At 42.2% G+C, this 23,077-nt stretch overlaps 1 protein-coding gene across 3 annotated transcripts in view; it reads right to left on the bottom strand.

The window, feature by feature from the left end:
- The window catches only part of vps13c (vacuolar protein sorting 13 homolog C), a 283,389-nt gene that overhangs the window by 248,326 nt on the left and 11,986 nt on the right, over window positions 1–23,077 (bottom strand). For 2 of the 3 annotated variants that reach the window (XM_052042364.1, XM_052042363.1), the window contains exons 3-5: window positions 19,075–19,117; window positions 13,050–13,145; window positions 10,303–10,404 (exon numbers count right to left, since the gene is read on the bottom strand). In XM_052042364.1, coding sequence (XP_051898324.1) covers window positions 10,303–10,404; window positions 13,050–13,145; window positions 19,075–19,117 — 241 coding nt within the window. Of the gene's footprint in view, window positions 1–2,326; window positions 2,390–10,302; window positions 10,405–13,049; window positions 13,146–19,074; window positions 19,118–23,077 lie in introns of all 3 variants that reach the window. The other variant, XM_052042365.1, reaches the window with a different exon arrangement.

Raw genomic sequence — 23,077 nt, 5'->3', positions numbered from 1 at the left:
CAAAATTCTACTGAGCTCTCATAACTAATGCTGTTATGTATTTGCTTACATTGTTTAGTCTTCATTAATTTATAACATTCAATTTCTAGTTAGAGGTTGGAGAACTTTGACATAAGAGATATCATGAATAGTGTAGCTGCTGATTCTTCCATCAAGTAATCTATTCAAAAATTGAAGGAACACTAAGCAATATCCATTGTGTAAAATACTCACACAGTATTTGTATACCATCTTCTTTCTAACATTCAGGGGTAATTCAACAACAGAACACCTTAGCCCTTCCTTGTCTGTTAAAAATATGAATACTATTAGCTACAATACTTAGAGAAATTTCTGACTTTCCCCAAGGGAGAATGTTGTAAAGATGTTGCCAGGACTGGAAGGCCTGAGTTACAGGGAAAGGTTGGTCAGTCTACGTCTTTATTCCTTGGAACAGAGGAGAATGAGAGGCGACCTTATAGAAGTGTTTAAAACTGTGAGAGGCATAGATAAGGTGGATGGTAACAGTCTTTTCCCCAGGGTAGGGGAGTCCAAAACTAGAGGGCATAGGTTTAGGGTGACAGGGGAAAGATTTAAAAGGGACCTAAGGGGCAACTTTTTCACACAGAGGGTGGTGAGTATATGGAACGAGCTGCCAGAGGAGTGGATGAGGATAGTATCATTTAAGAAGCACTTGGAGGGGTGGGGCTTGGAGTGATATGGGATGAAAGCAAGAAATTGGGATTAGTTGGGTGGGCACCATCGTCAGCATGGACTGTTTGGGCCGAAGGGCCTGTATCCGTGCTGAGTTGCTCTATGACTCTATGATTCTAAATGACTCCATGCATGACTGATGATTTCAGATGTTGTTAAAGGCATGTCCAATGCATGACTGATAAAGATTGCAAGAATGCAAGAGGGACAAAACCACAAACACAACACCACTTTCTATGTGTGGTTAAACTATCTGATCATTGCCTTTCAGCAGTTACACAAACCAACCAGTGAATCCACATTGTCATAATTTGGCCTACTCCTCAATTCTCACTTACAAGTAAAGCAAGTATTTCAACTATGCAAAGTGGTTGATTAGAAAATTGCTAACATCTCTGGATTATATCTTCAAGTTTATGGAATAATCTTGCAATATTTGTTCCAATACTTCTCAAAATCTAGAAAATCTCTATTTTACATTCCACCACTTAAAGACGTCTGTTAAAAGAAAATGTCAGCTTTGAGTTGCTCTTTATTACCACTAGGATTCCTGTGAATCCTTTGAATAACTTTCACTAACTGTTATGCAACACTCCCACTGACGTCTAAGTAGTGCTTTGCTCCTGCCTCATGTTTAAATGCAACGACCATGATAAAAATATTCCTACGTCCACAGAATTTTCCACTTGTATTCTCAGCGCAACATCTTTCTTTCTCCCACCGTTAAATGCCCATTTTGCTCCATCGCCTCTCATTATTCCTTTTCCACACTTCTGTTCCATGCATAATTTCACATTTCCCTACAATCAAGTACCGTGGCTTTCAGTCTTGCTTCACTACCAACCGGTCCAAATGCCTGGAATCATCTTCAATTTGCCTGTAATGTATCAGACACTTTCATCTGCCTTTCTTCTATGCCCAGAAACCCCAGCACAGATCCCAATATACATCTGTGCTGAGCCAGTTACACCCCGAACCATATACCGTCCATGTGACAACACTCCTTTCAATACAGTGCTACGTGCCTTCATGTGAACACAGGGACAGGCATTAAGCTCTTTAAGCCTGTTCCACCATTCAATGAGATCACAGCTTTTCTGAGTCTACACTCCATCCACCCTCCTTGACTGACGTTCATATCTTAATAACCTTGGTTAACAAAAACATCTCAGATTCGGAGGTACTGATTGGGCTAACACTTAATACTTTCTGTGGACTTCTTCCCAGCCTTCTACATAGCCTGGGTCTGACTTTACAAGTTATATTCCTTTGTATCTAATTTTAAATGAGCAAAGAAAGTTTCTTTCCACGCTATTAATTCCTTCCAAGCTGCTAAAGACTTGAATTAAGATTGCCTGGTAACCACTTTTATTCTAGCTTTCACAAGTCCAGTTCATGCAACCTTTCCTCAAAATCCAACTCACTGACAGTGGTTTAATCAGTGTTTCATGCAATTACCTAAACTAGCTTCCCCTCATCTTCATATCTCCTTGACAGAGAAGTTCATATTAAAGCAGATTTTTATATTATCTGTTGATCATAATCATTGCATTTTAAGAGTTATGAGCACATGGAACATTTTATCTGTTTGTCTTGGGTATATTAGAACAAAGTCATGCATTAACGAACCTACCAGGTTTGATATCCTTATAAACGTAGCTTTCCAAGGAAAACAAGAATTCTCCTGAAGAAGCACCTTCATCCAAGGATGCAGTAATGACAATAAACAATATGCATGAAGACAGTATACACAGTTGGGTACAGTGTGAAGACATTTTAACCAGATTTTCAAATCTGAACCGTTAAATATTGTTACACTTTGAAGCACTATGCAGCATCGATATTTAAAAACTCAATTTTCAGGAGAGAAATGTTCCATTATGACTTTGCAGCAAACTGCAAGAGCATTCTGTCATATAAACCAAAGATTTAATTAACTTCTTGCTGATATTGAGTTAACTGTACTTGACCCGAGGAGGGTGCTACAGTTGGCCTCAGAACAGCATCCAATTTTGTTCATTTGGCTCCCATCACCAACCAGTCACCTGGCTGATGGTAAAGGACCATGCATAACCATGAACTCTTATCAGCTGTAAGCAAGTGGAGGGTCAAAACAAATAGGAGAAACTTGTGGTGGCACTGTGCAAGAGTAAAATCTTAACTAGCCTGTGCAAGAAACAATCATCTTATGTTCATGATAAATAACAAAACAAAATTTTAAACAGAAAATTGTGCTTTATATATTACTTACAGCTAATTTCCTGAAAAACCAGTATAAAACATGGTTAACAAATCATGCTGAACAGTTAAGGTATTAAATTAATTATGCAAAGCATAGCAATTCCACATTATTATATGTCACTTCATGCTGCCACTAACCCCACTGAAATAGCGAACCAGAGAAGGGCTCTCCTCCAGCTCTGAGCCATCTGCAAATCAGTGACTGCTTTAAAACGGACAGCAGGATTTACTTTAACACCAAATACAAGCCTAACTTATGAATACTAAATACTTCTGAATTCAAATTAACTGCACACTTTGAAAATTTTATTTTATTTTTACGTCAATGGTTTATCCAGCAATTTGAATGTAAACACAGATTACACAAAAAAATTTGAACCATCAGGAATGGACTTAGACGTTACAAAAACCATTAAACTCACCTTCAGAACCAAGACAATGAAATTGGTTCAGCCTAAATACCTTGGAGGAATGGATATACACTTAGTCGCATGAAATAAATTAGCCAGCAATTGTTGAATTATAAAATAAACATTTGCAATTTATGAAAATCAGGAAGTCCAGAGCATCCATTTTACTTTCAGCATAGAGACCAATGCTGAGTCACAATTCACTTTATTCAGTTCTCCCAGCTCACAAACATAAAAAGCAAGCTGATCCTCATAACTATAAAATCAATTCAGATAGAAGGAAATTTGTGTAAACTTTCCAACCCTGATAAAAAGCAGACTTAAAGGAATGATGGCTACAAGCACTATGCTTCATCAAAATGTTAGTTAAACTATGTTTACCTGTTACATTTTAGTAGAACATTGAGGAAGAAGGTACAAATAAAACAAAAACGATGATGATGCCTGAAACTTCTAAGCATTCCTTTCTCATAGCCTCATGAAGCTACTTCGAGTCATTGAGTCAAACCACTGAGCTCAGAAACTGGCCCTTTGGTCCATCTTGTCCATACCAGTCATCAAGTACCCATCCATACTGATCCCATTTACCAGCACTTGGGCCAAAACCTTAATGCCTTGATGATTCAAATGGTCGTCTTAATATTTCTTAAATGTTGCGAGAGTCTACCTCCACCACCCTCTCAGGCAGTGCACCCCAAACCACTACCGCCCTCTGGTTGAAAGAATTCTTCCTTACGTCCCCTCTTACTCCTCATCTTAAACCAATGCCTGCTGGCTAATAGACACCTCTACTTTGGGGAATGGGGAAAAGTTTATAACTGCCAACTCTATCTGTGCCTCTCATATTTTGTATACATCTATCATCCCCCTCAGCCTTCTCCGCTCCAACGAAAACAAACCCAGCCTATCCAGTCTCTCATCGCAACTTAAGGCACTCCATCCCAGGCCATACCTTGTTGAATCTCCTCTGCATCCTCTCCAGTGCAATCACATTCCATATATAATATTGTGTGTTATCTGTACCTACGTGCCTGTGATGCTGCTGCAAGTTTTTCCATTGTACCTGTACCTCACCGTACTCGTGCACATGACAATAAACTCAACTGGACATATTGAAGTGACCCAAGTGCACACCGTGTTCCAGATGAGGCCTCACCATTTTGTCGTATAAAACTGTACCTTATCCTATGCCTGGTTAATGACGGTTAACATCCCATATGCCTTCTTTTACCATCCGGTCTACCTATTGTGTCACCTTCAGGGATCTTTGGACTTGCAGGTCCCTCAGTTCCTTAATACTCCCCAGGACCTACAATTCATTGTGTATGTCCAATCCTTATCTAACCTTCCAAAATGCATCACCAAACAGTTATCAGGATTAAATACCATCTGCCATTGCTCTGCCCAACTTAGCAGCTGACCAACAGCTACTTGTTGCCTGACACAGTGCCCCTCAGTATCCACAACACAACATCAGTTTTAGAGTCACCAATACACTAATTAATCATACCTCCCACATTAACAGCCAAGACATTAATTGCATATAAAAACTGGTCATAGGCTTCTAATCACAAAAGCAACATTCCACCATCACCCTCTGTCTCCCACGACCAAGCCAATTTTTGATCCAACTTGCCTCATGGGAAATAATTTTTTGGACCATGTGGGACTTTGTCAAATGAAAAACAAAATTTATCCCAAGGCTATTCAACAACTTCTACCTCGTAGATGTACGTAAAGGTGATGGTCCTGCATCTCAACATATACTCAAGGAGAGAGTTTGAGTCTGGGATGTTAGCTGAAACTTACCATTATCAGCTTGTTGACTAGACCGTGAAGCAGCTTTTCCAGTTTAGGCACATCTTCATTTATTAGTCATAGAGTTATACAGCATGGAAACAGGCCCTTCAGCCCAACTCATCAATGATGACCAAGGGGCTGACCTGAGCTACTCCCATTTTCCTGTATTTGGCCCATATCCCTCAAAACTTTCCCTATCCATGCACCTGTCCAAATGCCTCTGCAGCTTCCTCTGGCAGCTTATTTCATATACGCACTGCCCTCTGATCTGCTTTAAAATTTTCCCCTCTCACTTTAAAACCTATGCACTCAATAGTTTTAGACTCCCCTACCCTGGGACAAAGACCATGACCATCCACCTTATCTATGCCCCTCATGATTTTATAAGCCACTATACAGGTCACCTGTCAGCCTCCTTCACTCCTGGGAATGCAGTCCCAGCCTATCCAGTTTCTCCTTCTAATTCAAGTCCTCCAGTCCAGGCTACATCTTCGTGAATCTTTTCTGCACCCACTTCAGCTTAATCATCACATCCTTTCTGTAGTGTGGAGACAGAACTGCACACAGTACACCAGGTGTGGCACCCAATGCCCCCACTACACCCCCCGCCCCCCACAATGTCTTCTATAGCTGTAACGTAACATCCCAACTCTTGTACTGATTGACCCCCAACCGATGGAGTATGCCATACACTTCATCACCACACCACCTAACTGTCTTGCCATTTCAGGGAACTATGTACTTGTATCCCTCCGTCCCTCTGTTCTACAACACACCCCAGGGCATTACCATTCACTCTGTCTGCTTTGGTTTAACAGGGCTTTTCAGGTTTGACCAGAACCAGGCACCTTTTTGAAGATTGGGGTGGTTGATCTAATTTTATTCTTCATATGTTAGCTCCATAATTGTCGTAGTGGCAAGAAGTAGAGGGTGACCAGTGTTTGTGTGACTGGAAGGGTGTAACCAGAAGTTGTTCTCAGATTTTTGTTGAATATGCTAGTTATTTAAATATAGGAGGCATGGTGAAGAAGATTGAAGATGATCCTAAAATTGGTTGCATGATTGTCAGAGAGGAGGAAAGCTTTCTTCCTCAGGCTATCACTGGTCTGCTGAGTTGGGCTGAAAAGTGGAAAATAGAATTTAATCTAGAGAAGTGTGTGGTAATGCAGTTGGGGAGCTGCAGCTAGGGAAAAGAGAATTATTTCTTGCTGTCTTGTTCTGATTTCAGTTACTCAACTTCATTACAAATTTCAAAGACTGGTATTCCTTCAAGATCATAAATGGTTTATCAATTTCAACAAAAACAAAATGTTTTGGAAGAATTGTTGTCTGTAAAGGGGAAGGGACAGATTTTTGGGTCAAGAAATCAGAGACTGGATTGTGATGAGATGGCTTGTTTAATGAAGTCGAGTGATACAGCATGGAAACAGACCCTTCGGCCACTGAAGCCACACCATCCATCACCTCCCTTTATACACTAATCTACATTAATCTCATATTTTTATCAACATCACGACATGATGGGGCAATTTACAGCAGCCAGTTAACCTCCAACCAACATGCCTTTGGGATATGGGAAGAAACTGGAGCACCTGGAAATGCACACGGTCACAGGGAGAACATGCAAACGCTACAGACAATACCCAAGGTCAGGATTAAACCGTGTCAATGGCACTGTGTTGCAGCGACTCTACTTGCTACACCACGGTGCCGCCCTATTTTCATATCTATTAATCTATTCGTGGTCAGGTTACCTATCACTCTGTAGATAGGAGGATGGAGTTCTGAGCTTTTTCATCTCCCACACTGCCAGATATAACTGGTGAAAGTTTACGCTGGGTAGACCAAAGGACAGGTGGGTTATTAAAATGTTTCTCTACTCAAATTATACCACTTCTCTTGTACTTAAACCATTTAGTGATTTCTTATTGTTTAATAGGTACACAAATATTAGGGAAATATTTTGAATTCTATGACTAAAAGGTATTTGTTACTCTATTTACATTATAAGATTCTCTGGCCAGATACATAGAATGATAAAAATAATTGTATTTCAAATGACCTCTTCATCATCTTTGTGGAAAGGTAAGATTTTTTTTTATATATTGAGTACTTCTGCAATTATTTAGATTTGCAACTTCAGTGCAACGCCTGATGGATCAGGTAGGACAATAGCAGGATGCTGAAAGATTTTTTGGGAAATGCAGTAGTTATCAAAGACTGGCAGTGAACATAGTGCTTGTACTGGTTACTGACCAACAAGTCATTCTTAACGCGACGAATATGGGTCTTGTTACAAAAACTGAAAACTGTAGTGAAGAGTTGGATGTGGACTTGCTTATGGGTTAATGAAAACGGTCAGCTCCTGCAAGACAAGCATCATCGTCTTAGAGAATAAATAAAATCTGGAGGACTTTTTTGGACTTGGGCATTTAATAGAATTAACATGTGAAATATGGGATCTAAGCATTTCATTTTCTTCAAAACAAAATTCTTTGAACAAGATTAAGAATCATGGGATCCACAGTAACTTGGCTATCTGGATTCAGAATTGGCTTGCCCATGAAAGACAAAGGGCAGTAGCTGATGAGACTTATTCTGGCTGGAGGACAGTGACTAGTGGTGTTCTGCAGGGATCCGTGCTGGGACCTTTGCTGTTTGTGAGATACATACAGTATATATAAATGACCCGGATGAAAATGTGCATGGATAGGTTAGTAAGTTTGCAGATGATGCAAAGATTGCTGGTGTTGTGGACAGTATAGAAGATTACCAAAGGATACAGTGGGATATAGATCAGTTGCAGATATGGGCAGAGAAACAGCAGATGGAATTTAATCCAGCCAAATGTGAGGTGTTGCACTTTGAGAGATCAAATGTAAAGAGACAGTAAACAGTTAAAAGCAAGACCCTTAACAGTGTTGATGTACAGAGGGATCTTAGGATCCAAGTCCATAGCTCCCTGAAAGTGGCTGCACAAGTTGACAGGGTGGTAAAGGTGTGTAGCATGCTTCCCTTTATTAGTTGAGGCATTGAGTTCAAGAGTCAGGAAGTTATATTGCAGCTTTATAAAACTCTAGTTAGGCCACATCTGGAGTACTGCATTCAATTCTGGTCACCCCATTACAGGAAAGATGTGGAGGCTTTGGAGAGGATGCAGAAGAGGTTCACCAGGATGCTGCCTGGATTGAAGGGCATGCGCTATAAGGAGAGGTTGGACAAGCTTGGGTTGTTTTCTCTGGAGTGACAGAGGCTGAGGGGAGACATGATAAAGGTTTATAAGATTATGAGAGGCACAGATAGCGTAGACAGCCGGTATCTTTTTCCCTGGGTCGAAATATCCAATATTAGAGGACAATGCATGTAAGGTGAGAGTGGGTGCTCAAAGGAGATGTGTGGGGCAAATTTTGTCTTTACATAGGGAGTGGTGGGTGCCTGGAATGTGCTGCCAGGTGTGGTGGTGGAGGCAAATACAATAGAGGCATTTTAAGAGACTCTTCGATAGGCACATGAATGTGCAGAGAATGGAGGGATATGGACATTGTGTGGGCAGAAGGGATTAGTTTAGTTCAGCATTTAATTACTAGTTTAATTAGTTCGGCACAACATCGTGGGCCAAAGGGCCTGTTGATGGCTGTACTGTTCTATGTTCTATCACTGCAATAATACTGGCAATTTTTTCAGCTTGTTATGTAAAAGGCCCTAACCATCTTACAATTTTGCAGATATTTGCTGATTGCTCAATATCACAAGTTGTTTGGCTCAAGTAAACAAATGTCGAAGTGCCCACTCTCTTTCAATTCCGTCTGGTCCAGATGACCAGGAGAGAGAGGATAAAAAGACAGTGGTGGCTGCAGGAGAGGGGAGCACGTGGAGGGATAGGTGCAGGCAGGCCCAAGTCAGCTCGAGCACTTTCGCCCCATCTGCTGTACCAGCCGGGATCTCCCGATGGCCGGCCATTTTAATTCCACTTCCCATTCCCACATCGTCTATCCACAGCCTCCTCCACAGCCAGAATGAGGCTAAATGCAAATTAGAGGAACAGCGCCTGGGCAGTCTTCAACCTGGCGGCAGGAACATCGAATTCTCAAACCTCCGGCATCTGCTCTGTCTCTTCCCCCCCGCCCCCCATTTTTTTCTCTCTCCTCCTGATCCAACTGGCCCCCATCACCCTATGTCTTTCCCCTCCCCCACCTTCTCCATCTGCCCATCACCCACACACACTGTCCATTCTCCCCCACAGATGCTGCCTGAGTTCCTCCAACACTTCATGTGTTGGCCCAGGTCAGGTGTCAACAACTGTCAGAGACTGGGAAAAATGTAAAGTGCATGCAGAGGTTTTGGGAAGTTCATCTGCCCTGCTGATGAGGGGCAGTCAGTAGAACTCTGTCCTGGTGATGCAGCAGACTCTTGGGACCATGCCTTCGCCCAGGCCACAGCGTGAGCCATCAATACCACATGCCGCCTCACTCATTCCCAGACTGTCACATGGAATGGTGCTGATGACAGAGGAAGATAGCACAGCTGGTTCTCAACTGAGGTTGCAATAAGAGTTATAAAATGACTTTTAAGAAGTTAAAAAAAAGTTTAATCTAATTTCCCCCAGAAACAAATATTTAACAACTTTTGCAAATAAGAGACATTAATAGAAGTCAAATTCCTTCCTCACAATTTTTTTTTGTGATTCAGCCACAACTCTTTTTTTCTTTGTCCTTCAATTCGGGTAGGGCCTTAATTATGCAAGTTTCTTTTGGGAGCAGCTATTAAATAAATATACCTAGTAACTATGACTTTTCAAAACCATCAGCAACCTTAACATTAAACTGGCTCAGATATAAATATGGAAAAAGCACCTTTCAAATTTATATGCCAATTAAACATATTGTTGCAAAGTGCTCACCTCAATTCCCTTGGTTATACTATGGTGAAATAATTTTTTTCCAAATTACATACAGTCTAAAAACACAATAGCTGGCATTGATATGAATTTATTTATTGGTTTTGAATTGCATGCTTAACTTAAGACAACCCCAATATGCAGACTATGTGAACAATTCTCTTCAGATTGAAACCCAGAAGCTATCAGAGAATAGTGAAAATTACATTTATGTATAGTTAGAGAAAAACTGCGAGAACTGGAAGATTTTGCCAAACACACCTTTTCTTGCTGCTTTTTCCAAGGCTTCTTCAATTCGCAATAGTTCTTTCTGCTTATTTTCCTGCAATTGTTTCTCTTCCTTTTCTGCATCATATTGAATACCTTGAAGAACAAAAACAGAATGAAATCTCCAAGCATATGTTTAAAAAGTACAGCCAAGTGACATAACAGTCTGCACAAATACAAATGCATCAATCTTTGACCTCATCCAATAAAAACAGAAAATGCTGGAAATACTCTCATCAGGCAATGTGTGCAGAGAGTGGGCAAGAGATCATAAGAGCAGAGACGGGTGGTACATACTCAGAGATGGGAAAGAATACACAATCCACCCAAACAAACTACAAGAAATATTTTCTGAAAGAAAATGTGACTGCCAGTAAGTTATAGGAGGGGGAAAATGTGATACTAAGCTTTACGTGCAAGCCTCACATTGATGTAGGCCACATCGCAGGTACAGTATCAAAACTAAACCACTGGTTCAATAAAGGAGGCATTCCAACAATGGGGTCTCTCTGCTACCTGCCACAAGGAAAGTCATCTCCTCAGCCACCTCTTCCCAACTGAAGAACTTCTCCCCAAATCACAGTAAATGAAAATCAAAAAAAAACAAAATTATAGAAACACTCAGCAGGTTCTGATGAAAAGCATCAGACCTGAAACATAAACTGTTTCTCTTTCTGTAGATGCTGCCTAACCTGCTGAATGTTTCCAATATTTTCTGGTTTTACCCTGAATTAGTGTGGATTCCATCAATCCAGTGCACAAATGCAGGGAAGAGCACCTTGATTGAGCTCACCAAATACTTTGACTCCATCAATCTCAAGGGACTGTGGAGCACCCTGCTACCCACAGTTCAAATATTCCATAGAACCATAGAACAATAGAGCACAATACAGGCCCTTCGGCCCACCATGTTGTGCCGACCTTTAAACCACACCAAAGACTAACTAACCCCTTCCTCCCACATATCCCCCTATTTTAAATTCCTCCATATGCTTATCTAACAATCTCTTGAACTTGACCAACGTATCAACCTCCACCACCACCCCAGGCAGTGCATTCCATGCACCAATCACTCTCTGGGTGAAAAACCTTCCTCTGATATCTCCCTTGAACTTCCCACCTTAAAGTCATGCCCTCTTGTATTGAGCAATGGTGCCCTGGGAAAGAGGTGCTGGCTGTCCACTATCTATTCCTCTTAATATTTTGTATACCTCTATCATGTCTCCCCTCATCCTCCTTCTATCCAATGAGTAAAGCCCTAGCTCCCCTAGTCTCTCCTCATAATCCATACTTTCTAATCCAGGCAGCATCCTGGTAAATCTCCTCTGCACCCTTTCCAACGCCTCCACATCCTTCCTATAATGAGGCGACCAGAACTGGACACACTACTCCAAATGTGGTCTAACCAGAGTTTTGTAGAGCTGCATCATTACCTCGTGGCTCTTAAACTCGATCTCATGATTTATGAAAGCTAACATCCCATAAGCTTTCTTAACTACCCTATCCACCTGTGAGGCAACTTTCAGTGATCTATGAATATGAACCCCCAGATCCCTCTGCTCCTCCACACTACCCAAAATCCTGCCATTAACCTTGTACTCCGCCTTGGAGTTTGTCCTTCCAAAGTGTACCACCTCACACTTGTCAGCCCAGCTCTGCATCCTGTCAATATCCCTCTGTAAGCTTCGACAGCCCTCCACACTATCCACAACACCACCGACCTTTACGTTGTCTGCAAATTTGCTAACCCACCCTTCCACCCCCTCATCCAAGTCATTAATAAATATCATGAAATGTAGAGGTCCCAGAACCGATCCTTGTGGGACACCACTAATCACAGCCCTCCAATCTGAATGCACTCCCTCCACCACAACCCTCTCCTTTCTACAGGCAAGCCAATTCTGAATCCACTTGGCCAAGCCTCCCTGGATCCCTTGGCCTCTGACCTTCTGAAGAAGACTACCATGTGGAACCTTGTCAAACGCCTTACTAAAATCCATGTAGACCACATCTACTGCACTACCCTCATCAATCTTCCTGGTCAACTCCTCAAAGAACCCTATCAGGCTTGTGAGGCAAGATCTTCCCTTCACAAAGCCATGCTGGCTGTCCCTAACTAGTCCATGATTCTCTAAATGCTCATAGATCCTAGCTCTTAGAATCCTTTCTAACAGCTTGCCCACCACAGACGTAAGGCTCACTGGTCTGTAATCCCATGGACTATCCCTACTACCTTTTCTGAATAAGGGGACAACATTTGCCACCCTCCAATCCTCTGGTACCATTCCCGTGGACAACAAGGACTCAAAGATCCTAGCCAATGGTTCAGCAATCTCCTCCCTTGCCTCGCGAAGCAGCCTAGGGAATTTTCTGTCAGGGCCCGGGGACTTATCTGTCCTAATATTTTCTAACAGCTCTAACACATCCTCTCTCTTGATATCTACATGCTCTAGTACATTAACCTTACCAACACTGTCCTCAGCGTCATCAAGACCCCTCTCCTTGGTGAATACCGAAGAGAAGTATTCATTGAGAACCTCACCCACTTCCACAGCTTCCAGGCACATCTTCCCACCTTTGTCTCTAATCGGACCTACCTTTACTCTCGTCATCCTTTTGCTCTTCACGTACAAAAAAAAAAGCCTTGGAATTCTCCTTAACCCTACTCACCAAATTCCATACTGCAAAATGATTAACAGTATTTCAACTCTATAAATAGAAGAACATTCAACATTACTTACTTCCCTCTGGAACAACCAGAAGGTGTAAACCATCCAATGTGGCTACCACTGCCTCACTGTACAGATTCTTCCATGGGATCTTCAAAGTAAGTTTGTCTATAAGTGAAAAGTGTAACAGTTATCCAGAAACAAGGCACAACACATACATAATATTTAAGTTATATATAAATTAAGGCTTCAAGTGATTATGGTAATTCTACAATTTAAAAATTTACAAGCTAAGCACAATTTTAAGCTCCCACACACACACACTCCTGCAGTCAGTCGAGGAGAGCGCAAGGTAGGGCAGGTAACTGTGGACAGCTCCTGCCAACAAGACAGTGGGATAAAGAGGAGGATTAAACCCCAACTCTATTCCAGTGAGGTGTTGTGTTTATGAGGCATCTGAACCAGCCCAACACTGGAGTAGGAGCTCAAAAACTTGCCCAACAAAGCTCAGGGGTGGGGGGGCGGCGGTAGTAACAGAGGACCCGAACTCTGAAGCAATGCACAATCATTAAAGCCAAAGCAGCATTGATATTTTTCAAGAACTCCAGAAGTGCATGCAATTAGCACATTAAAAAATTAGCATAGTAATTTGCAGCTGGAGGTCATTGTTCACATTGCTACCCCGCCATTGGTAGAAAAAGGGATGATGTCCTGCAGAATGAATATAGGGAGTTCGGCAGAAGGTTAAAAAACAGGACTTCAGGGTTGTAATCTCTGAATTAATCCATGTGCCACACAGTAGTGAGGGTAGTAATAGGAAGACAGCGCAGATGAATGCATGGCTCTGTGGCTAGTGCAAGAGGGATTCACGTTCTTGGACCACTGGGGCTTTGGTGACCTATACAGGAGGGACGGGTTGCACCTGAACTGGAGGTGAGGCCAATATCCCACTGGGTAGATTTGCTAGTGCTACTCAGCAGGGTTTAAACTAATCTGGCAGGGGATGGGTGGAAAGTAGTGGTGTGGCAGATGAGAAAGTTGAGGCAAACATAGTTAAAGCGAACAAGTCCAGCAGGCAGAGGCGAGCGAGGGAATGAGGAAAGTCTGATGGACTGCACTTATTTTAATGCTAGAAGCCTGACAGGTAAGGCAGATGAACTCAGGCAAAGGATAGGTACGTGGGACTAGGATATTATAACTATTACAGAAACATGGTTGAGGGATGAGCAGGACTGGCAGCTCGATGTTGCAGGGTATAGATGCTACAGGCATGATAGAGGTGAAGGTAAGAAAGGAGGGGAAGTTGCACTATTGATTAGGGAGAACATCATGGCAGTACTTAGAGAAGATATTCCTGGGGGAAGGTCCAGTGAAGCTCTATGGGTAGAGCTCAGAAATAAGAAGGGAGTAATCAGTTTGACGTGATTGTACTATAGGCTTCTCAACAGCCAGCATGAATTAGAGGAGCAAATATGTAGGGAGACCCTGTCTGCCTATGGTGCCAATTTTGGGGAGCTATCTGCTTGTGCTCCTTGGGCCCTCTGTTCTGCAACGCTGCCCAGGGCCCTACTGTTCACTGTGGAGGGTCTTGCCCTGGTTTGACTTCCCAAGGTGCAACACCTCACACTTGTCCGAATTGAACGTCATTTGCCATACCTTGGCCCACTTACTTCACTGATCAAGATCCCCCTATTTACATATTTTAATACAGAAAGAAAAAAATGGGGGGGGGGGGGGGGGGGGGGAAGCAGGAAAGAAAACAAGATCAAGTGACCATAACAGAGGATGACAAAGCCATTTAGTGAAAGACAAAATAACCGTCAGACATGTTGCAAATAAGGGGTCATGATTACATGTAGAATTAACAAAATAGGAGTGTTATAACTGTTATAATGTTGCACCAGCAAAGGAAAAGATTTCCAGGAGAACAGAGGAAGTGTTGCACACACAGGTTTTAAAAAGACTCCTTTAAAAAATTAATATCTCACTGTGTCATGGGAATCACTGGCCCATGACCTCTCAAAACAGAGGAGCATCCTGGAAGCCTCTTAGCAGCTCTAGTCCCTGCAATGGGAACACCCAAAGGCTGGTGACAGGAGTGCACCAACACCTCATAAACTATCCACCCACCCACACCAAGTACCTCCTGCCCCAAAGGGAGGAGGACTGTGTGAATCCCACACTGGCTTCATCCGCAACCTCAGAACCCACATGATGCAGGGTTTCAACCTGAAACATTGATAACTGTTTCCCCCCACAAATGCTGCTCAACACGCTGAGTTCCTCCAGCAGATTGTTGACCAAAACTCACGTAACTAGAATTGGAAGTAAGTTATCCTCCACACTGAGAGACTGCCCAAGATGATGATGATGAGGGGAGGGATGGTGGCGCAGCTGGTATGCTGCCTCACAGTGCCAGAGATGTGGGTTCAATCCTGACCTCTGTGTGTGTGGAGTTTGCACATTCGCCATGCGGGTTTCCCGAGTGCTCTCGTTTCCTCCCACGTCCCAAAGATGTGCGGGTTGGTAGGTTAATTGGCCAGTGTAGCTTGCCCCTAGCATGTAGTTGATTGATTAAAACTGGAGGGAGTTGATGGAAATGTGGGGAAAATAAAATGGGATTAGTCTAGGATTAGTGTAAGTGGATAGTTGATGGTCATCATGGACTCAAGTGGGCCGAAGGGACTGTTTCTGTCCTGTATACCTCTCTCTCTATCGCAGATAGGTGTAGGAATTATAGGAATGTAATAATATGTGATTTCAACTTCTCTAATATTGACTGGGACAGCCACAGTGCAAAGGGATTAGATGCAGCAGAATTTGCTCAGTGTGTACAGAAAAGTTTACTCAAACAATATGTAGATGGCCTTACAAGAGAGGGGGAACACTCAACCTCCTCTTGGGAATTGCTGGGCAAATAGCTGATGTGATTGAGGGAGAGCACTTTGGGAATAGTGACCATAATTCTATTAGTTTTAAAATAGTTACGGAAAAAGACAGGGCAGGTCCACAAGTTTAAAGTCCTAAATGGGGGCTAATTGTTATGGCATGAGACAGGAACTTGCAAAGGTTGATTGGGAAAGTTTGTTTACAGGTAAAGGGACATCTGGCAAGTGAGGGGCTTTGAAAAGTGAGACAGGGAGAGTTTGGGGGCAACATGCTCCTGTTACAGTGAAGGGCAAGGCTGGCAGATTAGGGAACCTTGGTTGACGAGGGATATTGAGGATCTGATTGGAAAAGGGAGAAGTCACGTCAGGTATAGGCAGTTGATATCATGCGAATTCCTTGAGGACTACAAGGGATGTAGGAGCACACTTAAAAGAGAAATTGAGGAGAGGAAAAAAATGAGGACATGAGATACCTTTGGCAGATAAGATAAAGGAGAATTCCAAGATATTCTATAAGCATATTAAGAGCAAAAGGGGGAGAGTAGGTTCCCTTAAGGATCAGTGTGCTCATCTATGTGGGAAGCCATGGGATATGGGCAAGGTCTTAAATGAATACTTCTTGTCTGTATTTATCAAAGAGGTCATGGAAGCTCGGGAGTTCAGGGAAGGGAACAGTGATGTCCTGAAACATAATGACATTACAAAAGGGGTGTTGGTTTCTTGCGGCACAAAATAGATGGATAAATCCCAAGTGCATCCCAAGACATTGTAAGAAGCAAACGAAGAAATTGCTGGAACCCTGGCAGAAATATTCATATCTTCTTTACCCACAGATGAGGTACTGGAAGGCTGGAGGGCGGCTAATGTTGTGCTATTAGTTAAGAAGGGATGCAAGAACAAGCCAGGGAACTTCAGGCCAATGAGCCTAAGAAGAGTGGTGGGAAAGTTACCAGAGGGGATACTGAGAAACAATATCCATTTGCATTTGGAAAGGCAAGGACTGATCACGGATAGCCAGCATGGCTTTGTGGGTGGGAAATCTTGTCTCACTAATTTGATCGAGTTTTTTTTGAAGAGGTGACCAAGAGGTTTGATGAGAGCAGAGCAGTAGACCTTGTCTACAGAGACTTTAACAAGAGATTTGATAAGGGCTACATGATAGGCTTGTCTAGAAAGTTAATTACATGGGATCCAGGTGAGCTACCTATTTGGATACAAAACCAGCTTGATGGAAGGAATCAGAATGCAGTAGCAGGGGCGCATTTTTCCGATTGGAGGCCTCTGACCAGTGGTGTGCTGCAGGGTTCTGTGATGGGTCCCCTCTTTTTTGTCATACATATTAATGATTTGGATGAGAATGCAAGTGACGTGGTTTATTAAGCTTGTGGATGACACCAAAATTAGTGGTCTGGCGGACAGTGAAGAAGTTTGTCTAAGGTTACAACGGGATCTAGATCAACTGAGAAAGTGGGCAAAGGAATGACAGATGGAATTTAACTCAGACAAGTGTGAAGTGATACATTCTAGGAAGTTAAACCAGGGCAGGACACACACAGTGAATGACAGGGACCTGGGGAGTGTTGTTGAACAGAGAGACCTAGGGATACAAGTACATAGTTCCCTGAGAGTTGCAACACAGTTAGACAGGGTGTCGAACAGACATCCAGCATGCTTGCCTTCATCGGCCGGGGCACTAAGTACAAGAGTTAGATCATCAGGTTACAACTGTACCCATATTCCTGGGTCATATTCTTTCCTTGGTTACTGTTTTGTCCTATTTTATATTTGCCCTTTTCCAAACCTACGATAATCACTAAATTAAAATCTTGACCTCAAAGGTTTCTTCAAAATGATTCTCCTTTCACCTGCTGATATCGAATGCCAGGGCAGACTCAAAGTGCCAAATGGTCGACACTTACTTCTATGTTTTGATGTTAATCTGTTTATAAAATACTTCGGGACTTCCTTTATCTTCCCTGCCACTGCAATGTCATTTGCTCCTCTTGTTGGGCTTCTTCTATTTAATAGATTATCACAACAGATAGGAGTTTCCCCAATCAGTGTTTCCATGTTAATATGTGGCAAATAATGGAGGTGACAAAGCATGTGCACTTATTTTTCAAATATTTTCTATTCTGTTCTAAGAAAGCAGCTCCTTTTAGAACATAGAACAGGACAGCACAGGAAAGGCCCTTCTGCCCACAAACTCTGAACATGATGCCAAATTAAACTAAATCTCTTCTGCTTGTACATGATCCATATCTCTCCATTCCCTGCATATTCACGTGTCAATCTAACAGCCTCTAAAACGCCACTATTGTCGTATCTGCTTCCACCACTGCTCCTGGCAGCACATTCCAAGCACCATACTCCTCCTTTACCAACCTATCAACTTGCGTGACCACTTCCAGGGAGCTACAGTCTTGGACCCCAAGATCCCTCTATACTTCAATGCTGTTAAGGATCCTGCTGTTAACCTTATACTTTCCCCTTACATTTAACCTCCCAACGTGCAACACCTCACACTTCCTTGGATTAAATTCCATCTGCCATTTCTCTGCCCGTACCTGTAACTGATCTATATTCTGCTGTATCCTTTGACAGCCCTCTACTCTGTCTACAACTCCACCAACCTTTATGTCATCTGCAACCTTACTAACCCACCCACCTACATTTTCATCCATTTATATATATATATATATATATATATATATATATATATATATATATATATATATATATATATATCACAAACAACAGAGGCCCCAGCACTGATCCCTGTGGAAGACCACTGGTCACAGACCTCCAGCCAGAATAGCACCCTTCCACCACTATCCTCTGTCTTCTACGGACAAGCCAGTTCTGAGTCCAAGCAACCAAGTCATCATGGGTCCCAAGCATCTTAATCTCCTTTTCTTTAATTTCATGCATTGTTACATTAAAACGTAAGATGCAATGCCATTCAAGTCCAGTAAAATCAATTTGAAATTAATTTCATCGACAATACAGAAAATTATACTCTGTATTGACATTAGTCCATATCAATCAAATATCTACCAGAACAGGAAATATTGGGATGTGGCTACTGACGCTTTGTACTCCATCCGTACTATGCAAGATTCTGGCCATATGATTAATATTCCTAACTAAAAAGTCATGGTTAGAGGAAAGCAAAATTGTACAATAGCTGTAACTGTATCATTACATACCTATTTGTCCAGCCTTGATTTTGAAAGGTACATCAAAATCATTCTGTTTGGGAAGAAGAAATGAGACAATAAACCATTAATTTTGGTGAAGTACACAATGCTTTGACAAGTTTACTCACTAACAGAAATACAAATTAAACACATAAAAGTGTCTTAACAGAGAAAAGAATATTTCAGAAACTGCATAACCCTCACCCTCCCAAACAAGAGCCATTATACCAGCTCACTTCCATTCTCAGTCATAAAGTTTCTGCCATGCAGGAGGCCATTCAGCCAACTGTGTCTGTGCTGCTCCCTACCAGACCAAATCACTTGTTTCAACCCTGCACTTTCTCCACAACCTTGCAAAATTTTCTTCCCCTTATATTCACCCAATCCTAGACCTGGGACTCAACAACTCCCTTTGCAACGGGATCCTTGACTTTCTGACCAACAGACTGCAATCAGTGAGGATAGGCAGCAACAGCTCCACCATGGTTATCCTCAACACCGGTGCCCCACAAGGCTGCGTCCTCAGCCCCCTACTTTATTGCCTATTTGCTCATGACTGTGTGGTCAGATTCTGTTCCAACTCTATCTACAAGTTTGCAGATGACACCACCATAGTGGGCCAGATCTCAAATAATGACGAGTCAGAGGACAGAAAGGAGATAGAGAGCCTAGTGGCATGGTGTCTTGAAAACAACCTTTCCCTCAGAGCTGCTCATTGACTTCAGGGAGCAGGACAGTGCATATGCACCTGTTTACATCAATGGTGCTGAGGTGGAGATGGTTAAGAGCTTCAAGTTCCTAAATGCAAATACCACCAGTAGTTGTCCTGGTCCCACCATGTAAACACCATAGCCAAGAAGGCACACCAACACCTCTACTTTCTCAGGAGGCTGAGGAAATTTCAGCACGTCCCCATTGACCCTCTCCAATTTTTATTGAGGCACCATAGAAAGCATCCTATCCAGATGCATCATGGCTTAGTATAGCAACTACTTTGCCCAAGACCACAAGAAACTACAGAGAGTTGTGTTGAGCTGTGTCCACATCACAAAAACCAGCCTCCCCACCAAGGACTCTGTCTACATTTTTCACTGCCTCAGTAAAGCAGCCAACATAATCAAAGAGCCCTCCCATCCCGGGCATTCTCCCTTCTCCCCTCTCCCATCAGGCAGAAGATACAAAAGCCTGAAAGTAAGTACCACCAGGTTCAAAGTCAGCTTCTATCCTGCTGCTATGAGCCTGTTGAATGGATCTCTTATACAATAAGATGAACTCCTGACCTCACAATCCACCTCGTCATGACTTTGCACCTTATTGTCTGCCTGCACTGCACTTTCTCTGTAACTGTAACACTACATTCTGCATTCTGTTATTGTTTTACCTTGTACTATCTCAATGTACCGAAGTGGTGAAATGATCTGTGTGGATGGCATGCATAACAAAGGTTTTCACTGAACCTCCTATACGTGACTATAATAAACCAATTACCAATTCCCTCTTGAAGGCCACAACGGAAGGGCAAAGGCACATCTGCAGAAAGTGCATTCCAGATTTCAATGACTATATTAAGAAACATTTTCAAATCACTTTTAATTCTCTTCCCCTTTGTTTTATACCAGTGATTTCCAGTCCTTGGCGCCTTCGCCAAAGGCTGAAGCCTCCCATTATTCTCTCCATCCAGACCCCTCATTATTTTATATACTTCTATATATTCATCCACATTTATATTGGGAAACTGCCTGGTTAACCCTAACCCTACATTTTCAGTGTCTATCCTCCTTTGTCCAGATCACTGTCTCTTCACCTATTCAGTCCTGAAATTCACTCCCTAAGCCCTACCATCAGAACTCTGACCAAGTGGTTAATCTTCAAATATATTATTTCCTACTATATGATTTGACTAATCTGTGAGACTACTTTGATTCTATGTTAAATCCTTGTATGATGCTGTTAGCAGGTGATGCCAGGAAGACAACAAATCAGAGATCTTACGGTTCAAGTCCATAGCTCTCTGAACGTCGCTGCACAAGTTAATAGGGTTGCAAAGGCGGCATAGGGCATGCTTGCCATTATTAATCGAGGCACTGAGTTCAAGAGTCAGGAAGTTATGTTGAAGCTTTATAGGCTACATCTGGAGTATTGCATTCAATTCTGGTCACCCCATTACAGGAATGATGTAGAGGCTTTGGAGAGGGTGCAGAAGAGGTTTACCAGGATGCTGCCTGGATTAAAAGGCATGTGCTATAAGGATAGATTAGACAAACTTGGGTTGTTTTCTCTGGAGTGGCGGAGGCGGAGGGGAGACCTGTTAGAAGCTTATAAGATTATGAGAGGCATAGATAAAGTAGGCAGCCGGTATCTTTTTCCCAGGGTCAAAATGTCAATATGAGAGGGCATTCACTTAAGATAAGAGGGGCTAAGTTCAAAGGAGATGCGCAGGGCAAGTTTTTTTTGTACACAGAGAGTAGAGGGTGCCTGGAAATGCGCTGCCAGGGGTGGTGGTGGAAGCAACTGCAAGAGAAGTGCTTAAGAGGCTTAGATAGGCACATGAATGTATAGGGAATGGAGAAATACGGAACTTGTGTACAAGGATGGCACTAGTTTAGTTAGATGTTTAATTTGTAGGACAACATTGTGGGCCGAAGGAGTCTATTCCTGTGCTGTGCGGTTCTATGTTCTAAGACAGGTAGATAAGATATTCAATGAGCGCTCAGACATGAGTTTAACAAATGAATGAATCAGAAGACACAAGAGACTGCAGATGCTGGAATCTGGAGCATGAAACAAACTGCTGAAGGAACTCAGCTGGTCAAGGGATGGCTGACATTTTGGGTTAAGACCCTGTACCACAACATATATGAATGAATCAGAGTAGGCATTAAAACCCTCAATCCTGGTTTGTATTCAGGTAGATCAGGGGCAAGTTTCAGGCTATCTACATTTCCTAGTTCTAGACCTTTCCCTTCACAAAACTTAGTCTATCTCAGTTTGGAAATTCCAACTGACCCTCAAGCCCCAGCCTTCTAGATTCTTACGTCTTTTACGTGAAAGATTGTTTTCTTCAAAATGTCCGATTTCTAATGTGAGTCTGCTCCACTGTTCCAAATTACACAATCAAGTGAAATATTTTCTTTTTGTCTACTAAGAACTGATCTAATTATCTTTACAATTCCAATTAAGTCATCCATTAATCTTCTGCATTCAGAGGATTACATTTAGTACATGCAAAGTGTTCTAATTTAATGCTGATATTTTAATGAATGTTTGCTATACCCTCTTCATGGTCTCATGACTAAACCGGTTCTCGAAATGGGTTAAACAAGAGCATTATTTAACTATAACTGAACTTCGACCCTTTTGTATTCATTCTTCTTGATAAAAAGGCCAACATTCAATAAACATTTCCATTTTTTTTTAAAACCTGTTCACTCATTGAAAGATTTCTGTGCTTGGAACTCCAGGAAACATGCAATGGTAAAGTCAGATGCCATCAAGGGCATAATACCACAGCGACTGGAAATCTGAAATGGAAGTGTCTCAGAGCAGCTACAGGACATTCTGAAGGGGGAGAATGAACAACCAGCAGTCATGGTACGTATTGGTACCAATGACATGGGTAGGAAAAAAGATGAGGTCCTACAACATAAGTTTAGGGAGCGAGGTAACCAGTCTAAAAAAGTAGGACCCCAAAGGTTGTAATCTCTTGATTGCTTCTGGTGTCACAAGCTGGTGAGTACAGAAAGAGAAGGACAGGTCAGATGAACGTGTGGCTGAGGAATGGTGCAAAGGAATGGGCTTTAAGTTCCTGGATCATTGGCACCTTTTCTGGGGAAGGTGAGACCTGCACAAGGGACAAGTTGCACCTAAACCAGAAAGGGACCAACATCCTAGCAGGGCCAATTTCATTAAAATAAGACAGGACCTGGCAAAGGTAGATTGGGAGCATCCACTTGCAGTTAAGACTACATCTGCACAGTAGGTACCATTCTAAGGAAAAATAACAAAAGTTCAG

This window comes from Pristis pectinata, chromosome 32 (assembly GCF_009764475.1).
Source record: "Pristis pectinata isolate sPriPec2 chromosome 32, sPriPec2.1.pri, whole genome shotgun sequence".
Lineage (NCBI taxonomy): Eukaryota > Metazoa > Chordata > Chondrichthyes > Rhinopristiformes > Pristidae > Pristis > Pristis pectinata.
This window is presented reverse-complemented; position numbering and strand designations above follow the sequence as displayed.